This window comes from Merops nubicus, unplaced genomic scaffold (assembly GCF_000691845.1).
Source record: "Merops nubicus isolate BGI_N331 unplaced genomic scaffold, ASM69184v1 scaffold2939, whole genome shotgun sequence".
Classification (NCBI taxonomy): Eukaryota; Metazoa; Chordata; class Aves; order Coraciiformes; family Meropidae; genus Merops; species Merops nubicus.
This window is the reverse complement of record NW_008629983.1, coordinates 30,764-49,572: the sequence shown is the minus strand read 5'-3', so window position 1 is coordinate 49,572 and position 18,809 is coordinate 30,764. Positions and strand designations below refer to the sequence as shown.

Sequence of the window (18,809 nt, the reverse complement as noted above, 5' to 3'; positions counted from 1 at the left end):
CGAGACGCTCGCGGAACGAGCCGCGCAGTGAGCCGAGGGCAGCCCAGCACGCTGCCGCTTCCAACAGATGTAGGTGCCACACTAGCTTAGCTGTTTCCAGCAGCCTACACTGCTGAACAACAACTATTCCAGCAGAATAATCATGTTGCTGTCAACTATCACTACGCACAGAGCCGTCGCTCTCCACAGGAGAGAGCGCAGGGGCAAGAGACGGGATCTCCTGCTCGGGGCTTTTCCGCCTCGTTCTGAACACGGAGCGAGGAGAACACACAGTCCACGCTCCTCTTTCAAAGGCTGATAAAAACCCACAGAGGGGCTGAGCTTTTTGCACTCTTCTGCATCCTTGCTGATCCTGTATTTGCCAATGCAAACATAAAACTACTGTATTGTGGCAAATTAAAACAAGAGCCCAGACAAGGCACCACATTGTTTAATACTGAACCCAAGAGAGCGAACTGAACAAGCTATAGTGGTTGTTTACAGAGACAGCCCTACTCCTCTCTTCCCACTGCCCGTAGATCCCAGTGAGAATGGTTCAGTTTTCTTTTGAATTGGATGAGGCAGCTTGTTTCACACCAAGAGCTTTAAAGGTCTAGGAAACAACAATAGTCTGAAGGATTACGTGACTGAAAAAGCCCACAAGTTATTTAACAGTGGACTTCAAACACATTCTGATTTGAAACAGGACTAAAATCTTGATTGCTCAGTGTATTCCATCACCAGGCATTCATGGTGCTAGCAGATATTCTAGCCAGGATTCCCCCGGAGCACCACTTAGACCTATTTGTGAGGAATTAAAAGCAACAACAAAACAGATGATTTCAGAGTCTAAACTCTGAATCACCTCCACCAGTCATGTGCGAGCAAAAGATTAAACCATTAGTTATGGTCATCTGAAATAACTGTTTCATCTGAAACAGCAAATATGCCCAAAAGACCATTTTCTGAAACCATTTTGGTGTTTTACCAATTTATCAAGGACCACGGAGTGCTGTGCAGACACATTTTGTCAAGATCTCTCCTTTCCTTTCCAAACACACTAACTGATGACAAGGTTTCCATCCAAAAGGTCCACAGAACACACTGGGCTCTGAACACTACCACACAAGACCCAAACCAGCAGTCTAGTATTCCCTATATAACATTCCACTGAAACAGACTGGGTTGAACAGGTGACTTGGGAGTATGTCCGAGATGCCACCTGGGTACCTGAAGAGAGCCCAGGTTATGCCCAAGGGCTTTGTGTTTCCTGCACTAGGTCAGGCGTGCAAGGGCAGAGACAGTTGCACAAGCAGTGCCTGGGGAAGGCTGTGTTTCCCCTCCACAGTCTACCACACTATCCTCCTCTGATTGATAAAAAGCACGTTTTGCAGTAAAACAAGCCATATTAGTCCACGTACGAAATAATGCACTTTGTGGCATTGTACAGACTTTTAAAAGGCTCTATCTGCAACACAGAGCAGTTTCAGGGTTGGATATCTCTGTGAAAGCAAATAAAGTAATAATAATAGTATTAAATATAAGTCATAGCACCTTTGGCATTTTTGTCCAAATAGACTTCAACATATGACGTAGGGACATAGCCCTCCTCATCTTCATTCCTTCGGATTCGTGTCCACCCGTCACCTTTGTCTTCTTCTATTACATACAGCATTTCTCCTTCTGCTACAGAAATTGTTCCTTCATTCTGACCTGAAAGACACAGTCACAGGGAGTTGAGACCATCCTGGACAATGGGAACCACAGATGCAATGGGGGGTGCTCAGGGCACGCTGACGACGTGCTGATGCAAACCTCGTTGCATCACTAGCCATGAGAACAAGAGCACGTTATTCTGGAGACAAGTGTGTACACAAAGAACCAATGAATATGATCCTGACATCAGTCTTGGTTTCTTTCCTCGTAGAGTCCCTGCATAACAGGAGACAATCACTGCCTTAGTGCCTCTGCACAACACAGCATCATGCAAGAGCCTCCCTTGCCCTTTCTTTGTCTATTTAAGCACTGCAGGGGTTAAATGAAGGTTTCCCAACTTGTACTGGGCATACAGCAAAAGAAAACAGTAAGGGAATTCAGAGTAAAGTTTGAGTGATACCTTCAAATGTATAGAGTGCTTTGCATGTTCCTATGGTGGGTAGTGGTTCTTCATCGTCAAATTCATCATCAAAATCCGTTGCAGGTACTTTCATCTCAGTCTCCTGACTCTGCTCTTCTGTGTAACTGCCATCCGGGCTGCTCAAGAGAGGAAAATACACAGCAACTATAGCAACCAGTCTCTGGAGCAAGGAGAATAACCTGGTGACCAGATACTTGACAGCTATCACAACGTGATGGGTGAGACCAGCCATTTTTCCTATCAAAAGTAAAGAACCACACCAGCCTCACTCCCCTTCACAGCACTGCCTGTGGGGCTATTTCACATTTCATCATATTTGGAAACGTAGCTCTTCAAGCTGGGATCGTGTGCCTACATCTGCATTTATCTTGCGTGTCCAATCAGCGTGCCAAACGCTTCAGAGTGCCTGCGTGTAGTCTGGATACAGGGCAAGTTTCTGAGCACTGCAGAGCTAGTTTCCCTGACTAACAGGCCAGGGAAAGCATGGCCAGCCCCCAGGCTGAGGGGCAGCTCTCTCCAGATACTGTACCTCTCGCGGTCCTGCGCGCAGCTGTTCACCGTGGGCGCGTTCTGGGCGTCGTAGAGGCCGCTCTGCCGCCGGGCCTGCTCGGGCCGCGTGGGCAACCTGCCCTCCACCTCTGCCAGCCAGCCCTGCAAGAGAGACAGTCACGCACCTCTCGCCGGGGACGTGTGGTGCTTTTACTCGGCTGTGTCACCCTGACATCCAGACGATGGCACTAAAACTGTGGTAAGCATATTTAAATCTTCCTCTGGTTGCAGTTGTCAAGGAGAAAAGAATCTCTACCTCAAGTGTGTATTGAATCTTTCTGGCCCAAAAACACACCCAGTGGAAACTCGGTTCTTTTTTGACACTGCCTGCCAAGAACACTGTGATGCAGGAGAAGAGTTCACAGCAGCTGTTGGGAGATGCTGCTCTAGCCACAAACAAGCAAGAAGATGCGTGGAGCTTACAGCAGTCTCACCAGCACCAGAAACACAGGAAGCTCTGAGACTGCACAACAACTTGAGCTGGGGAGAACGAAACAACCCACTCATTTTCAAATGCATAGCAAAGCCAAAAACTGTAAGAATCATCTAAAATTAACAGGCTATATCTTTTTATGTACATATAATTTACAGAGTGAAGTCTTTTCTCAGCCCTATAATCCTTCTCGTGCAATTTAAACAGCTTCATACATCCCAAAAACTCCTTATTCTCTTGAGATTTTTTATCTCTAAGAAGCCTCCTGTTAATGGCTGACTATTCCTTAAAATATATTTCTTCTGTCTTGCTGTTAAGACCATAAATGGTGCTTTGCATTTATGTTCCTCTGATTTCTACAGACACTTGTAACACGATGCTTCAAATTAGTCAATTAATTAAGCATCTGAACCCCTCTGGGCAGTCCAGAGAGCTCTACATTTTCTCTTATCCTCCACTTAGCAGAATTTGTTCTCTGTGGCAAACTAAAGAACAGGACTGCTGGCTGATACAAGAGATGGTGCATGTTTATGTTACATAAACAGGCTCAAAGATCTCAATTAATACAAGTGCTTAAGTAGCACTTACCTATACATGGTAGGAAAATGCACCAATACATCTGGAAAAGCAATGAAGCACCTGCTTAGAACTGAGTATATGCTCAGCTGCTTTTTATGGAAATGTCTCTTCCCATACCTCAAACTTCTGAACTTCTAATCGTAACTTCTCAATGTTCTGTCCAAGTTCTGCTAATCTCTGGTCCACGCTGGCTGCATCTCCCATCTGTGGATTCTTGATATACACATCTTTCATTTTCGTTAAGGCATCTCTGAGGGACAAAAGAAAAATAAAGCATGTAAGTGTCAGTGTGGCTGGGGGCAAATGCCTTTCTCTAAATGAGAGCAAACTAAAGGATAATGAACTGCCAGTACAGAAGCCAAACTCTTCAAGCCCCAACATTAAACGCAGCTCCTCACTCCACAGGCATCTGAGGGCTCTTTATGTGAGCAGGGCTGGCAGGAGGAGCCTCACCAGAGGATCATGAGGCTACACCAGAGATGTGCTGTCAGTACACACACGGCACGTTTAGACCAAATGATTCAAGCTCCATGTGCCCCACTTGAGGAATCCTAGCAGAAAAAACAACCAAATTCTTGGACAGTGGCCTTTTGCAAAGCATAAGGAGGAATTTGGTACTGACTTCTAGTCTGACATATTCTTTTATTTAGTATTTGCTAACCCTGGGCGGGGGGGAATAAAAAAAAAAATCTCACAACCATTGCAACAACTGCCAGCTTCAACTTTTGAGATGAACATCATCCCAGTATTGGGGGCACAGACAAACAGTTGCATCATTATCCATCATGGGCTGAAATTCAGTTGAGAAACTAGGACAAAGAGCTGGACCTGGATATATTAATAATAAAAATCAAGTGCTAACCAGAAATTCTCACCCTGCCTGTTGCAGTTTGTCTTTTGGAACACAAGTAATTTTTAATATATTTATTTCACACCACAAAGCTAAATCCAGATGGTTTGCATTTGTCACAGCACAGTGACAGATGGACCTTAGATCACATCACGTGCCCTTCCATCCTGGTGAGTTATACAGCATTTTCACTACACTCTTCTGGGGGCTGTGTTTCCTATCAGCTCAGATGCCAAGTGCCCAGAGTTTCAGAGATGCTAATTTCAGGGCCTGCTATGATGAATGTGGTATCACAAGGCCAAGACTAACACAGCACATGCCTCCAGGAGCTCCCTCAGCAAAGCCTACAGAGCTCTCACAGACAGCAGCGTGCTGCCTTTGACCCGAGTCGAGCTGAGGCTGAACTTACAGAGAGAGAAAAAAAAACCCTCCACAATTTATCTGCATGATGATGAACATTTCAGAGCTTAGAGAAGGGTGGACTTAGAAGTTGATTTCCTGTATTACTGGCACAGCTATTCAGCTTTCCTCTAGGCATTAGCTGGGGGGAGAAAGGTTAATGCGAGTCCCACGACTCAAGTTAACACTCTTTATAGTTTAGAGTTTCCCACCAAACTCTTGACAATTGCAATCCTGTGCCTGCCTTTGCTTTGTGTGGATAGAAAATGGGAAAAAGTGTGGGTGGTAAGGAAGTGGGACTGCTCTGTGGTTAAAGCACTAAGGGACAATATTGCAAACACATGAGTCATGATTATTAGTATTTTTTTAACTCTTATTTAACTACTGGTGCTACTTCCTCAATCATATACTATCTTTATTTAAAATAACTTAATTCTGCTCTGACTTCATATCCAATTTTAACATTGGGTTATATCAGAATCAATACAGAGCAAAAAGGAAAATCTGTACAGAGATAAATGTAAAATGCCACAGAGGACAAAAACAAGTCAATGAGAAATCATACAACCATTTGTAGTCTTCCTTTCTTACTCATGATATACAGAAGAAAGTTTCTGTTACTAGAGAAAATAAAACAAGTTCTTTAAAGCAAGCTGGCAGAAAATGCAGACACATGTATACAAACACAAAGCAGTGTTTTGGAATAGAGTAATACCAGAGAGGATAAGTCCTAAAATCATTCAGTGAAGTCCTGTCTCTTGCAAACAGAACATGCCAAATCTTTAATGCAGCTGCAGAATGTGAACAAACACTAAGCAACACATACAGGTTGCCAGAAGCAATAGAAAAAACTGTAACTAAAATAGCCTTATTCTCACTCAGAATGATAAATCCAGCCTTGTAGAAAAAACATCCACAAAAAGCAGAAGAGTCATTATCTTTCTGCTTCCAGGAAATATAAACTACAAATCAGAGCGTCTTAAGGTGAGTGCCAATCAATCAGCACTTCTGACCATGTCAACAAGCCCTTAACAGTCCCTCCCTGTTGGGATCTGCCCATGCCCATCACTCTGACTTGGGCTCTATCTGCACCTTATTCTTTTCCAAAGAACAGCCTCAAGAACAGCTCACATCAAGAAACAAACTTAGTGCAGCTAATAGTAACCTTTGTCTGGCTTTCTGGTGTTGCTTTCTGGAGCTTTTGCAGGAGAGCGGTGAAAGAAGATGAAACTGTCTCCAGCTGCTACACTTAGATCATTCCCATTCTTACACTAGAATCTGCTGTTCTCACTGTTCCAAAGGCAGGACATGCATTACATGGAAGTGGGAAAATGGAACAGACAAAGCCAGCTTTTGCCCCAGCTCTGATCTACATCAGCCAAAATGAAGTAACTGATTTCAGAGCCTGAGTTTTAGAGAACCTTGCATCTCTCACGTAGTTTTGGTCATATGTAAACTCCATTTCTTCTTTTGTTGGAACAGCACAATAAACCAACCTAGAACCTTGCCTTATTTGCCCTTTCTTATATTTATTTCTGTTCTATATAAGACTACTGATTTCATTTTTCATTGGAGAGGCTTGACATACCTCTGATCCATCTCCTTCTGAATGTCTCTGTTTAGTTCATCGACTTTCTGCTGAAGTTTCTTTCTTCTCTGCTCAGGTGGGAGATTGCTGAAGTCTTCTGGCCCTGCTCCCTGCACAGAGCAGAAGGAAGAGGGGTAAAAAAAAATGAAGAAAAAAAAATCAGAGCCTGAAAGAATCCTTCAAGATTGCATTTTGAAAACAGCTCACAAAAAGTCTGTGCAAAAATCACAGTGGTCTGAAGCATTGTTATCATTTGCACTGAGAGTTATCAGTCCCCAAATGGTCAGGAATCTGGATGCCTTAGATACCATCCCAGGACCACATCCTGCTTCCATACCAAATGGCTATGGGAGATCACCAACTAAAGAATGCCAGAATTCAATGGCAAAGCTGAGAAATTATTTTTATCTGTAGTTACCAGATTTTATCTAACAGAGTTCCATTCTCATGGAGAGTTGATTCTTCCTGCCTTCCTCTGCTACACACGACACCCCCATAAAATCAGTTACTAGCTTCTGCTCATGTCAGTCACACTTCCAATGTACTCTACTAATTGCTGGCTTGCTCTGCACATTCTCAGTGTTGGTCCAATACAGTTAATATAGGGCTCTCCTGAATTCACTAAGGTAACAGTAGTACTTCCTCTGGGATCCTACAATTTAAAAACACGTGGCATGCTTTCCAGGATCCACATTCCATGTCAAACTCTCTCAGTTTTTCCTCTCTCACTTGTACTAGCATTAAAAAAAAAAAAAAAAAAAATCAGGAGTTATATCAAAGCTATAGAATCAATCCATCTTCAATCATAACTGAGGAAAACACTTGAAGACCTCAGTGGTGTTACCTTTGTGTGATTCTGCTTGAAAGGCCCTTTTCTGCCTTGAAACTGCTTATGCCTCTTCTCCATTGCCTCAATTTCATACAGCAGATAAATGACACGTAAAATACATCCATACTGTTTTCTTCAAGTTACCACCTATTTTTGTCTTGCAGGCAGGCAAGGGGAACAGTTTGGGTGGGCTACACCAAACACACATTAATACTAATTAGTTGGATCATAAAGGAATGAGGTTCTTGTACATAATCTTGAATTCGTACTGGTTTTTCTTGTTTCGGCTTCTGCTCACTCCATGTCCCATTTCTAAAGGGAAGTATCAGAGTATGGGAGAAAAAAGGGTAAAAACACAAAGCTGAGGAGCCAAATTCAATGGCCCATCAGCTTACTGAAAGCTTGTGAGCAGAGCTACAGTATTAGTCTTACTAAAATGTCAAATCTCTCTCTGAAGAGTGGGATTTAGCGGACACTGCCACAAAAGCTGCCTGTTGGACCTTGCAAGTCGCTCTGGCACAGTGTGCTCTTTCTTCTGCAACTGCAGAACATGCTGTTTAAAGTGTGTGGGTGTCAGAGGGATGGAGGACAACTCCAGACAGGTCACCTTCTCCCCTGGTCTAGCCACTGCAAAATACCAGAACAGTCAAACCTAGTGACATTGCTGCCATACTGATTTTTCAGTAAAAGATGGCACATGTATCTAGTTATGCCTGGATCATCTGTGTAGTAATACACTTAAAATTCCATTTCATGAGACAATGAGAAAGCAAATTTAAGACAAATGAAGAAAGCAACTAAAGTACACCCATTCTGAAACTTAACCACATGAAGTCCTAGTTGTGCTCACATTATTTGTTGTGCATGGTACAGAAGAGATCTATTTGTATTCATTCTTTAATGATAATATTCTGCTTGATAGTAACTCCCATGTCACAGTAGTGATTCAAAACATTTTATGGATAATCTATACACTGAAGCCAAACTTATCTTTTTAAGACAAAGCATCTGTAGGTAGCTTTGTAAATAAACAAGTAGTTACAAGAAAGACTAACATCACACTCTTCTTGGTTCTAAGCAGAAGAGACAGAGATGCTTGAGAATATCCCTGGTCATACATTAGGATAATGTAATAGATGTAGTCAAATTTGGAAAGCCATTATCTTTCTGATTCTTTTACTTCATTCAAAAGCTCTAGGCTGGACTAAATTCAGTATGTTTTTTCACAATGCTTCAGACCAAAGCATTAGTGTTGCATAGAAATGCATGCCTGAGACTAAGAGGTGATCTCACTCAGACTTTATTCCATGCTCAGTAATTTCCCATCATAACAGAAGCTACAGTTCCTCCTCCAAAAGGGTCGGGGAGCAATGTTTGCACATGCTGGGGACATCTCACTCAAACTAAACCACACCTGGGCTATATTTTTAGTCACCATTGCCTACATTTTTAAAAAAGCTTTAACAGTGAGGTGGGGGGAAATACATGTTATTTTTGATGTGCTATCACAGGACCAATGCTCACTGGGTTTCAGAGGTTTATCAGCCCAGATTTGGCTCTTGTACATCTAGGATCTGAGAGGAAATTCTAAACAAGCGGATTTCCTCCCCTTGAGGTGCATGCAGGACTCAGCCCTCTCTGCACGTCTTTCTGATTTGTGCAATTCTTAGGGAAAGGCCAGGTCACCATTTATTTTGGGAGGATTTATTCCTACATACAAAGGCTTGGCTCAGCTAAGCAACACACTAGCAGTGTGACCAGCTGAACAACAAATGGAAATCCCTGGTATAAACATGTTGGACTACTAGGACAGTGGCTTGACAACAGCCAGAAGAACAAGGCTTGGCAATAAGCTAGACACTTATCATTCCTCAGAGCTACCACAGGTCTTCAGTGAGAAGCAGTATTGCTAATGGAGTTCAGGCAAGTCATTGTGTTGACAGAGCAGGACCTGGCATCTCCAGAGCTACAGCAGGTAGCTGTTGTGGCCTGCGCATTTCCTCCAAATAAGCTGCTATGAACAGAACAGGTCCACAGTGACATAGCCCAAGAACATGTGTAGGTAAAAGAGCACTTAAAGCACAAACTGGCGAGGAATGAGAAGACTCTCAAGCTAATGCAGCTGAGGCAGTACTGCCAATCCTCTGAAGCTCCCAGACACTGCTGTCAGTTATTTGTGGCTCTTTGATGCTGGCACAAAGTGGGTCAGCAAACCCGTCGCATCCTGCTTGTGACTGGACTCTCAAAGGGCAAAGGAATGGAGACAATATGTCAGGAGCATACCAAGGTGTGGACTATCTCAAGAAATACTGTACCTTGTGCATGAGTTCAGCACAATTTCCTCTCCCAAATCTGTCCACCCCTTCCCTGTAACACCTTACCGTAGTTCAAGAAACTTTCCCAGCTGCATCCAAGGTGGAATTTAGGATTCATATTATATGTATATCTCTCCATTTGCAAATTCAAATCAGATCGAGTTAACCTTGTTGGTTAAGGTTCACAGAACTTTAATTAATATCATTATTAGTTATTCTGAAGGACTACATAGGGCTGTAAAATGTAGGTGATAATGATGTGTATTTCCAGTAATACCTGGACATGGAAAGCAAACTTTGCAGCTATGTTACACAAAACGATTCATTTGTCTCTGGAGAAGGTCCAGCAACCACAGAGACCTTTATTATTTTTCCCCTTGAAGTGTTTTAATGTGTATTTATGAAGTAGCAGAATTACTTGATACTGTTTTTCTACATTTTCATAGCCCTAGATTATAAAAGTAAAAACTAAACTACATATTAGAGTTAATTTTTTAGCAGCTTATTAGAAAGACTGAATTCCGATCACCTCTATTAGACTCCAGACCTGTGTATTCAGAGTTATCTGATAAATATCAAAAAAAGCAAACAAAGAAGAAACAAATTTAACAGTTAATTTCAGTGTCATGTCACATGTGGCACAGTGCACATTAACACACAGAAAATTGTGATTAAAATACAGGACAGGCATGCTGTAAATGTGCTTACCAGCTTGAGAGAAAGCTTCATGTAAAAATTGGAGAGATACAGGGTGGGGGGAGAAAGAAAAAACAACAGTGCATCAGTAGAAAAGGAACTTTTTCAGCCTGATGTTACAATAAAATGACACATAATCCCCTTGCTGTTGGAAGGCAAAATGGGTAACACTAACAGATCTGTGCAAAAGTTCACAAGATGGACCAGCGTTATCAGTCAGCTGCCGTGTCCTCACCAGAAATGGAGAAGTGTTGCACTGCCTGTGAAAATCTGGCCTCAGTTGCCTTATTTCCAGCAGCTACAACAACAGTGCTTTTTTCTCATTATGGCAACGTCTCTGAAGTACAAAAAAACCCCTTACAAGTTGCTAATGGATGAAAGTCATAGATGAAAAACGTGCTGAAATGCACCATGAGCATCAGCCACTTCAGGGCTCAAGAGAAGTGGGGTAAGACCCGGCCAACACGGAGTGCAGGGGCAAGGCACAGCACACGGCCTCCAGCAGCACAAAGCACAACAGGTTCTCCAGAGCTCTCCAGTGATTTCCCAGCTCTCAGGCCAGTGTCCAAAGGACAACATCCCTGCAACACCCCTGCTGATGGCGTACAGAGCTGTCTGTGCAGTCACGTAGTCATTCCACGTTCTTCAAGAATTCAAAAACAAATAGTCTCAAACGTACTTTGGCCATAGAGTCAGACAAGGGCAGGCCCAAGAACAGGGGGGGAGGGAAAAAAAAAAATCTCTTCTCTTTAGACCATATTGATTCCATGACAGCATGGCAAGACATTATTCGAGCTCCTTAAGCGATATACATGATCTAATTCTTCACAGGTTACCACACTTCCTGGTACAGAGCCAAACCATTATCTTTTAGTTACTCTGGAAAAGTAACTAAAACACAGTGTATGCTCACAGAGCCTGCACAGCAGCCTGGTTTGCCCCTGCACTCCACCTCTTGCACATCCAGCTCTCAGCAGTGCTGGAGGGTCTCAGGAGCTGCCAGGTGAACAAATCCATCCAGGCAGCCAGCCACCAAAATGACCAAAGCCTCTTCCAGTTCTGCAAGACTTCAGGACAGCTGCAGTTCAGGTGGTTTCCTGAGAGACAGGGAGACTAACAGTGCTCCAGTGCTTTTCTGTTCTGTGCCATGGAGCACAAGTTAGTTGCTGTTCAAGATATTAAACTACACTTTAAAGGGGGAATCAAACTACAGCCAGGCTCCTCCAGCAGCCTGCTCTGTGCCTGTCCTACCAGCTCTCTGGGGACAGCTGTAAAATGCTCATACTACACACTGAACTCGTAGGTGCAGAAATGCACATCCTCAGTCTTAAAGGGAGCTGAAACATGGAAGTTGGAAAATGCCTCTGACTCCCAGCAATGTTCCGCTCTGTGACACCTGGAGCCTCTTTCCACTTGAGAGTTCTCCATTATTTAACTACCAACAGCTCCCGGGTATGGTGCTCTCAAATAGATGCTCCATTTTTAACAAAAGCACAGTTTTATAGGATTGGATTTAAATTAAAGGTGGCTCCACCTCTGTGATGTTTCTGACAAGACGGTTTAAGAAATACAAATTTTTCAAAAATAACCATTACCAGTAGTTACCAGGATTTGTGCAGCAATATATGCCAACTGCTCATATATGAAAATGTGTGGCCTTGAAATAAATAATGAAATACTCCATGTGAACTGATGCTTTCAGTGACAACACAGCAATTAAACTTCCCTCTGAAGTTCAGTCCATTAGGAAGTAAACAAATGATAATAATCACAGCGCAAGGAAGAAATTCACTCTCTCAGCTAAGAGGCCATTAAAAAAAAGCAAACAAACCGAATCCATCTGAGAGAATAATCACACAGGAAGGAGAAAGAATGAGCTAAAAAACGCTGCTGAAGACTCGGCGTAGGCAGCTTTTGTTTGCAATATTGTTTTAGAGCTCCTGTGAACTTTAGCATAGACATGATCAGCACAAACTGAGATCCTTGTACGTGTATACAGACAAGACTCATGGTGCAGAATAAATATTTACCTATGAAGCAGTCTATAAAAGGCACAAATGTGTATGCTACATGCGCTAGTTTCTAAACACTACTCACTCTAAAGGCACTACACTACAGCGAAGAATCATCTGCATCAAGACTATTCTTTTGCTGTAAATTCAGCAAATTTGAAAGGGATTATAGACACTGTTGCCGAATTCTTATGCTGTTAAGTATGACAAAAATAGAGAACTTATTAATAGCATTTCCAAATAATACATCACAGATTGTTATAACCAGTACAAATAACAAAGCAAATAATAGACTGGAAACAATGAAATGCTGAAATAAGTCATATTCACAGTTTTCCATTTCTGAAATGTATTCATAATTTTACATGAAAGCAATTCAGTTTCTATAAACAAAAATAAGCAGACTGAAAATAAATCTGCATTAAACACTAAGTCTACTCAAACACTTTCGTCTATTTTGTTGAGCTTTCACAGCTAGAAACTTGCTCACCACTCCCGGGAGAACAGGGGCATTTCCCCCCTCCTAAATGATCAAATAGATTACATTGCTTCAAAACGAGCAAATCTGTTTCAAGCTGTCAATTTAAAATCAGTCTAGCAGGGAAGAAATGAACAGCCTAAGAGCCACAAGCTTCAATAACACATGAGAGAGCATGAAAGCCAGCAAGTCCATGTGTTATTGGACAGTCACGGCCACTAACCTCACTTACAGAAAACAGGGTTGAAATAAATCATTGGACTTCCATACAGCCAAGAGGTAATTTTCTTTCTTAGTGGTCCTGTAAACAATTTCCCCATATTCTGCTTTATCCATGCATCAGATTTAGAGATCATATATCTTGATTCCATGAACTATCACAATTACAGAGTTCAAGGAAGCGTCAGAAAGCTCCATGGAGTGAGTGCTTCACAGCCAAGGCACAGAACATGCCTCTGCACTGCAGTAAATCAGGGGCTGGGTCACGATGCTCGAGACTGCATTCATAAAACAATTTAGAATAAATGCATGGAACCTGTTCGTAATACTCACTCTGAATTTCAGTTCCAGCTGCTTTAATTGTGCCAATTTCAGCATTTCCAGGACTAGCAGACAGATCTTTCTTGCACATAGCACAGCAAGCTGCAACTTGCCTCCCACCAAATTTTCCTTTTCTGGTTTACAAAGCACATTTCCACAGCACACTAACTGCGTTGTAAGTGGGGTTAGCGACTGTGCAGCGACGGTATGGGCTGATCACACCATACGCGGACTTACAACATATTCCCTAGCCTCAATGGCACACGTGGGTGTCCCTAAAGTCCTCTTCATGAGTTCTTTGTGACTATACAAAGACTGTGTCTGCTGGTGAGTCAGCAAGAGAAAACAAATCCGTTATGGTGGAGACAAGCACGGCACCTCTGTGTTTACTGCTTCTACAGCAAAAGACAGCTTGGCGTTTAACTAGCCTTTAAGTGCAAAGTGGAAGCTTCCCAGAAACTAGGTGAATTAATAGTAAGAGTTTAGCATTCTCAAAAATCAGAACATTTTATATTTTTAAATGCTAGCTTACACGCGCAAGGTCAGAAAACATACTCCCTCTTGGTGCTAGAATAGACTGTGTCTGCTGGTGAGTCAGCAAGAGAAAACAAATCCGTTATGGTGGAGACAAGCACGGCACCTCTGTGTTTACTGCTTCTACAGCAAAAGACAGCTTGGCGTTTAACTAGCCTTTAAGTGCAAAGTGGAAGCTTCCCAGAAACTAGGTGAATTAATAGTAAGAGTTTAGCATTCTCAAAAAATCAGAACATTTTTAAATGCTAGCTTACACACGCAAGGTCAGAAAACATATTCCCTCTTGATGCTAGAATAAACCATGGCTTTAATGACCCCACCCACCAAAAAATCCTGGTCTTGGCATACATTTACACACTTCTGTTAGAACAACAAGTATTCCCAGGGGCAGGGAACAGAGCAGGTACATAGGGGGGCATGGTTTGTTTTGTTTGCTGTTTCTGCATGCTCACAGAACAACAAAGCGCTGACCAGTCTAGCAGACCAACAGGGAAGTGTCAAGGGAGGAGACTACATGGGGTGGCACAGAGGCAAGACGGGATGGTGAGGGAAAACATTAACTGGTGCAATGGAAATAAAATCACATTGTAATGAAGTCAACAACTTCCACTGAAAAGGAAACCACAAAAGTCCCTCCGTGAGCATTCTGGAACCGTCTGGAGGGTCTGAACTCAGGTAATGACAGCAATATCTGCAGCCCAGCTCCCAGACCCCTGCTCTCTGCTTAACCACAACCCAGCCTCCGAGGTAAGAGAGAAAAGGCAAGTCCACATAATGCCACCACACAGGGCAATTCAAAGGTGTAAGTTCTACCCCTGGATTTTGTTAGTTCAGAAGTATTGCCCTTTAAATAAAGGTGCTGATGTTACTGCTGCTATAGCAATAAAACAAAAGAACACAAAATTAATATCAACTAGCAGAATAACGAGTCTTCTATGTCCTCAAAATGGAATTAGAAAAAGCAGAGCAAGCATAAATGAAATTAAGACTTATGTAAGTGGTTCCTCATTTTTTGTACTCTGCTGGCTTTAACTTCCCTAAAGAGACAGGGTTGATTTCCAGTGTTATACTACTTTTATACTGCCTTTTTAAAGAGTTATTAGGAACAGCACTCAGAAACTGCATAAAAGAGACTTTTTCCCCCTCTTCTTCTAGTTCTGATTGATCCCTGGTAAGTGCTGTAACAGTTCTATGGTATTCTCTATAATGGACAGTTCTGCTGCTTAGGTTAGAAGAAAAACTCTTGAGGAAAATACAAAAATATGATTAGAAAAACACAGATACTGACAAAAGTCAACACTTATTTTTTTTTTCCTTTTTAAACAGACTAGGATTTCATATTGGCAGTGACCACTGATAGTGGTATTGGCACCTCCACATTAACCTTGCATCTGTTGTAAATTGTTGAGGCATCTGCTTCCTTCCAAGAAAACAAGATTCACTGCATTTTTGGTTTGGAAGCCAAATTAAAACCAGACTGGGCACAGGACATATCATTATTAATTATATAACTCATTTTAACAGTCACCAGTGATTTTTCCACTTGAGTTTTGTAGTTTTTCTTTCCAAATGCAACATAAGATGCTAAACTAAAACTTCATAAGGAAATGACTAAACCATACTGCCTCTCTAGACACGTTCTGATATCAAAGATTTCAGGGAGGAACTGTACAAGAATCTATTCACTCACTTATGTTTCCAGGATCAATTACAATGTGAATTACTTCTTCACATGAAGTAGTTCCTTCTCAGGCACTTCTTCCTCAAGCTGGTACAAAAAACGAGTATGATCCAGTTTCCTCAGAAATAAACAAATTATTACCCTGGCTTTTGGAGGAGTTAACAGCTCCTTTTTTATCAGCAAAGCCAGGAAGGACCTGCTTGACAATTTGGTTGAATACTCTAAAGTACTTCAAATCCCTCGTGGTCACCTTAACTGCAAGGTGTCTGGCTGAGTGGAGTTCTGCCTGTGAACAAAACCAGCAGCGTGGAGACAATATTCAGAGCAAATGATATCACTTGGTGTCCAAAGCCAGACACCCGTTACACTGCACTGGCTGCTGGCTCCCTGCACGACCTTTCCAAAAGCTGCTTCACCAATCTTCTTCTGTACAGATCAAATGTTCTTCTGTGTAGAGGACAGCTTCCCCTCTATGTCCTCCTGACTTATTTGATAACATCATAATTCAGTATTTGTACCACAACTGCTCATGCTCCTGAGCAAAATTTAGATGCTTTTTGATTTGCTAGAATTGAGAAAAGGAGATCTTATAAAACTTAATATGCTAAGAGCAAAATTAACACTATCATCTGGCTTTACTGAATATAAAAGAGGTCATATCAACTACATCAGCTGAAACAAATGTCAAACACTCATTTTTCATCTGATAAATTAACAGGATTTAGGGGTGGATCTTGGTTTATTTTTGCCCGGTTCAAATTATTTTATTTTTGAAGGCCACATGGCACTTCCATGATAATTTAGTCTGATTATTTGTGTAGCACAAATTGCCAAGGACCTCTGAGATGTGAACTTGACTTTTCAAATCAGACAGAGCAAGCTGCCAGAGCTTTGCAGTCTCTCCTACTCCTTATTTCTACATGAGCAAACCGGCCTGAATTTGGACCTGTGGAAAAAGAAACGATGATCTGAACACTGGCCTCCAACCCTGTGGGCTAGTCAGTCAGGAAAAGTATTTACATACAAACATCCTGGTAGCTAACAAAGGAAGGAAATGAAATACAAAGAGAACATAGTGAAAGGTTTAAACGAAGATTTAGCAACAGCCTTCCCTTGCATATTTTTAATGAACATATCAGCAGAAATTTGAGGGATTTCAGAGAAGACTCTAGGAAATTGTTTCACCTTTCACAGAAACCACTTAAAACCAATATGGTATGTAGGATTTGTGAGACTTGCTTGGACTTCCTATAGGTAATACAGAAAATAATTGGCTTTCTTCAGGAAATATTAAAGGCCTTTAGTCATAATTGCTTATACAGCCAAATACTCAGTAAGAATTTGTACATTTGAAATACAAACTTGTGAGTGCCCAGGGAACTACAAACCAGTATTTTCAGGTCAAATGAGACATATTCTGCTCAATGAATGGCATTACTGGAGCACTAGGTTGCAACACCAACCTTCCCCCTCAGCAGTGCCTTACTCTCCAAAGTGTCTCAGTGCCACTGGGTGTGAGGACAGCTGCCAGACGCCCACCCGCCGTAGGGGTGCCACCAAGCCAGCCACCACCGAGCACATCCTCCAGCTCTGCTGCTGCAGAACCACAACTAAGAGACTGTCTCCCCCCATAAATGCCACTGAGAAAAGATGCTCTGAGCCCAATTGCAACCAAGGGAAGGAGGCACAGTTACAGAATCTGCCTTTGGACAGCTTAGAAACTTCCCGCTTCCCCAGTGAAAAGCACCAGACATGGGACTACCTGAGGTTCTGAAGGTCCCATTAAGTGGCAATTCTCCATGATAAAGAACTGAAAACCACTTTGTATAAAACTGTTTTTTCTAATGTACTGTCTGTAACCAAATGAGACAAAATACTGTTTACAGCACTGTTCTCAATTCTCTGTAACTAACCACTGAAGTTCCCCACTGAAATCATCTCTACTTTTATACAGCTCCAGCCCTCAGCCCTAAATGTCAGTGCAGTCCCTGGAGCAGAATTTGGGCTTTTTAAAGTAGACACTTCCTCACTGTTAATCTGCTCTAAAAAAGCATTTTAAAATACTGAACACTTGTGTCTCCTTCCTGTAATTTTTATAGGAGGAAATAATTCTAAGGGCCTTAACCCAAGAGTCAAAGCCATGGTAGGCCAGCAATTTTTCAGCACAACTGTGCCACATGCTAACTTCTGGGAAGATGAAATTGTCTTTTTCTTTGAAAATTGGAAAATTATCTCAGGGACTTGTTATTTTACTTACTGCTTATGAAGACCACCAGTGAGAGCATTTAAATCCACATAAACACTTCAGCATCTGCTTACCAATACAGCCACAACTGCTGTCAGGAAGAGAGAAGCTGAACTGGGAAAACTCAGGCCATGTTTCCTACCCTATCAGCAGCAAAGGAGACCAGGACACTGAACTTACAACAGTGGAGATGGGTCACAAAATGTTGATCCAGTTTGATCCAGACCAAGGTGAATCCCCAAGGTCAGCCACAGAGGCTTCCCACTTCTTTGCACCCTACAATGCACAAACCAACCTCTACCACACTGCACTTCAGCTGCTCTCTGAGGTTTCCCCTCAAACCCTAATGCCCCAGAATCCCTCATCTAAGTTTTGGAGCTTGCATACTAGTCTGATAAAGCTTTTGCACACAGAGTATGACTTCAAGCTGTGTGCATCATATCACTGAGAAGTGAAAGTCAGTTCAGAAATTTGCAGTCTATGGACTCATATATGTAGGGAAGGCTGCAAGGACCAAACATGGAACTAGAAATTTTTATTCCTGGCTTTGCTGTGATTCATCACGAAGTTTAGCAAATTCAGTTAATGTCTTTCCTCCACAGTTTGCAAGATTTGCAGCTATTACTGCCTATTACAAGTCTGATGAAGCTTTTGCACACAGAGTATGACTTTAAGCTGTGTGCGTCCTATCACTGAGAAGTGAAAGTCAGTTCAGAAATTTGCAGTCTATGGACTCATATATGTAGGGAAGGCTGCAAGGACCAAACATGGAACTAGAAATTTTTATTCCTGGCTTTGCTGTGATTCATCATGTAGTTTAGCAAACTCAGTATCTTTCCTCCACAGTTTGAAAGATTTGCAGCTATTACTGGCTATTACAAATACTTTTTCCACTCAATATTTTCCAAAAGGTATTTCATTGTCATTTAAATTGTCAAGAATTAAAACTGTGAAAAACATTTAAA

General features: G+C 42.0%; 1 protein-coding gene across 1 annotated transcript in view; it reads right to left on the bottom strand.

Annotated features, from left to right (window-relative positions):
* Positions 1-1,513: 1,513 nt before the first annotated feature.
* FNBP1 (formin binding protein 1) overlaps positions 1,514-18,809 on the bottom strand; it is a gene marked incomplete at its 5' end in the record, with an annotated part of 41,383 nt that continues 24,087 nt past the window's right edge. The window contains 6 exons of the mRNA XM_008947097.1: positions 1,514-1,692; positions 2,096-2,232; positions 2,646-2,767; positions 3,795-3,927; positions 6,515-6,624; positions 10,367-10,381. Coding sequence (XP_008945345.1) covers positions 1,514-1,692; positions 2,096-2,232; positions 2,646-2,767; positions 3,795-3,927; positions 6,515-6,624; positions 10,367-10,381 — 696 coding nt within the window. The remainder of the gene's footprint in view (positions 1,693-2,095; positions 2,233-2,645; positions 2,768-3,794; positions 3,928-6,514; positions 6,625-10,366; positions 10,382-18,809) is intronic.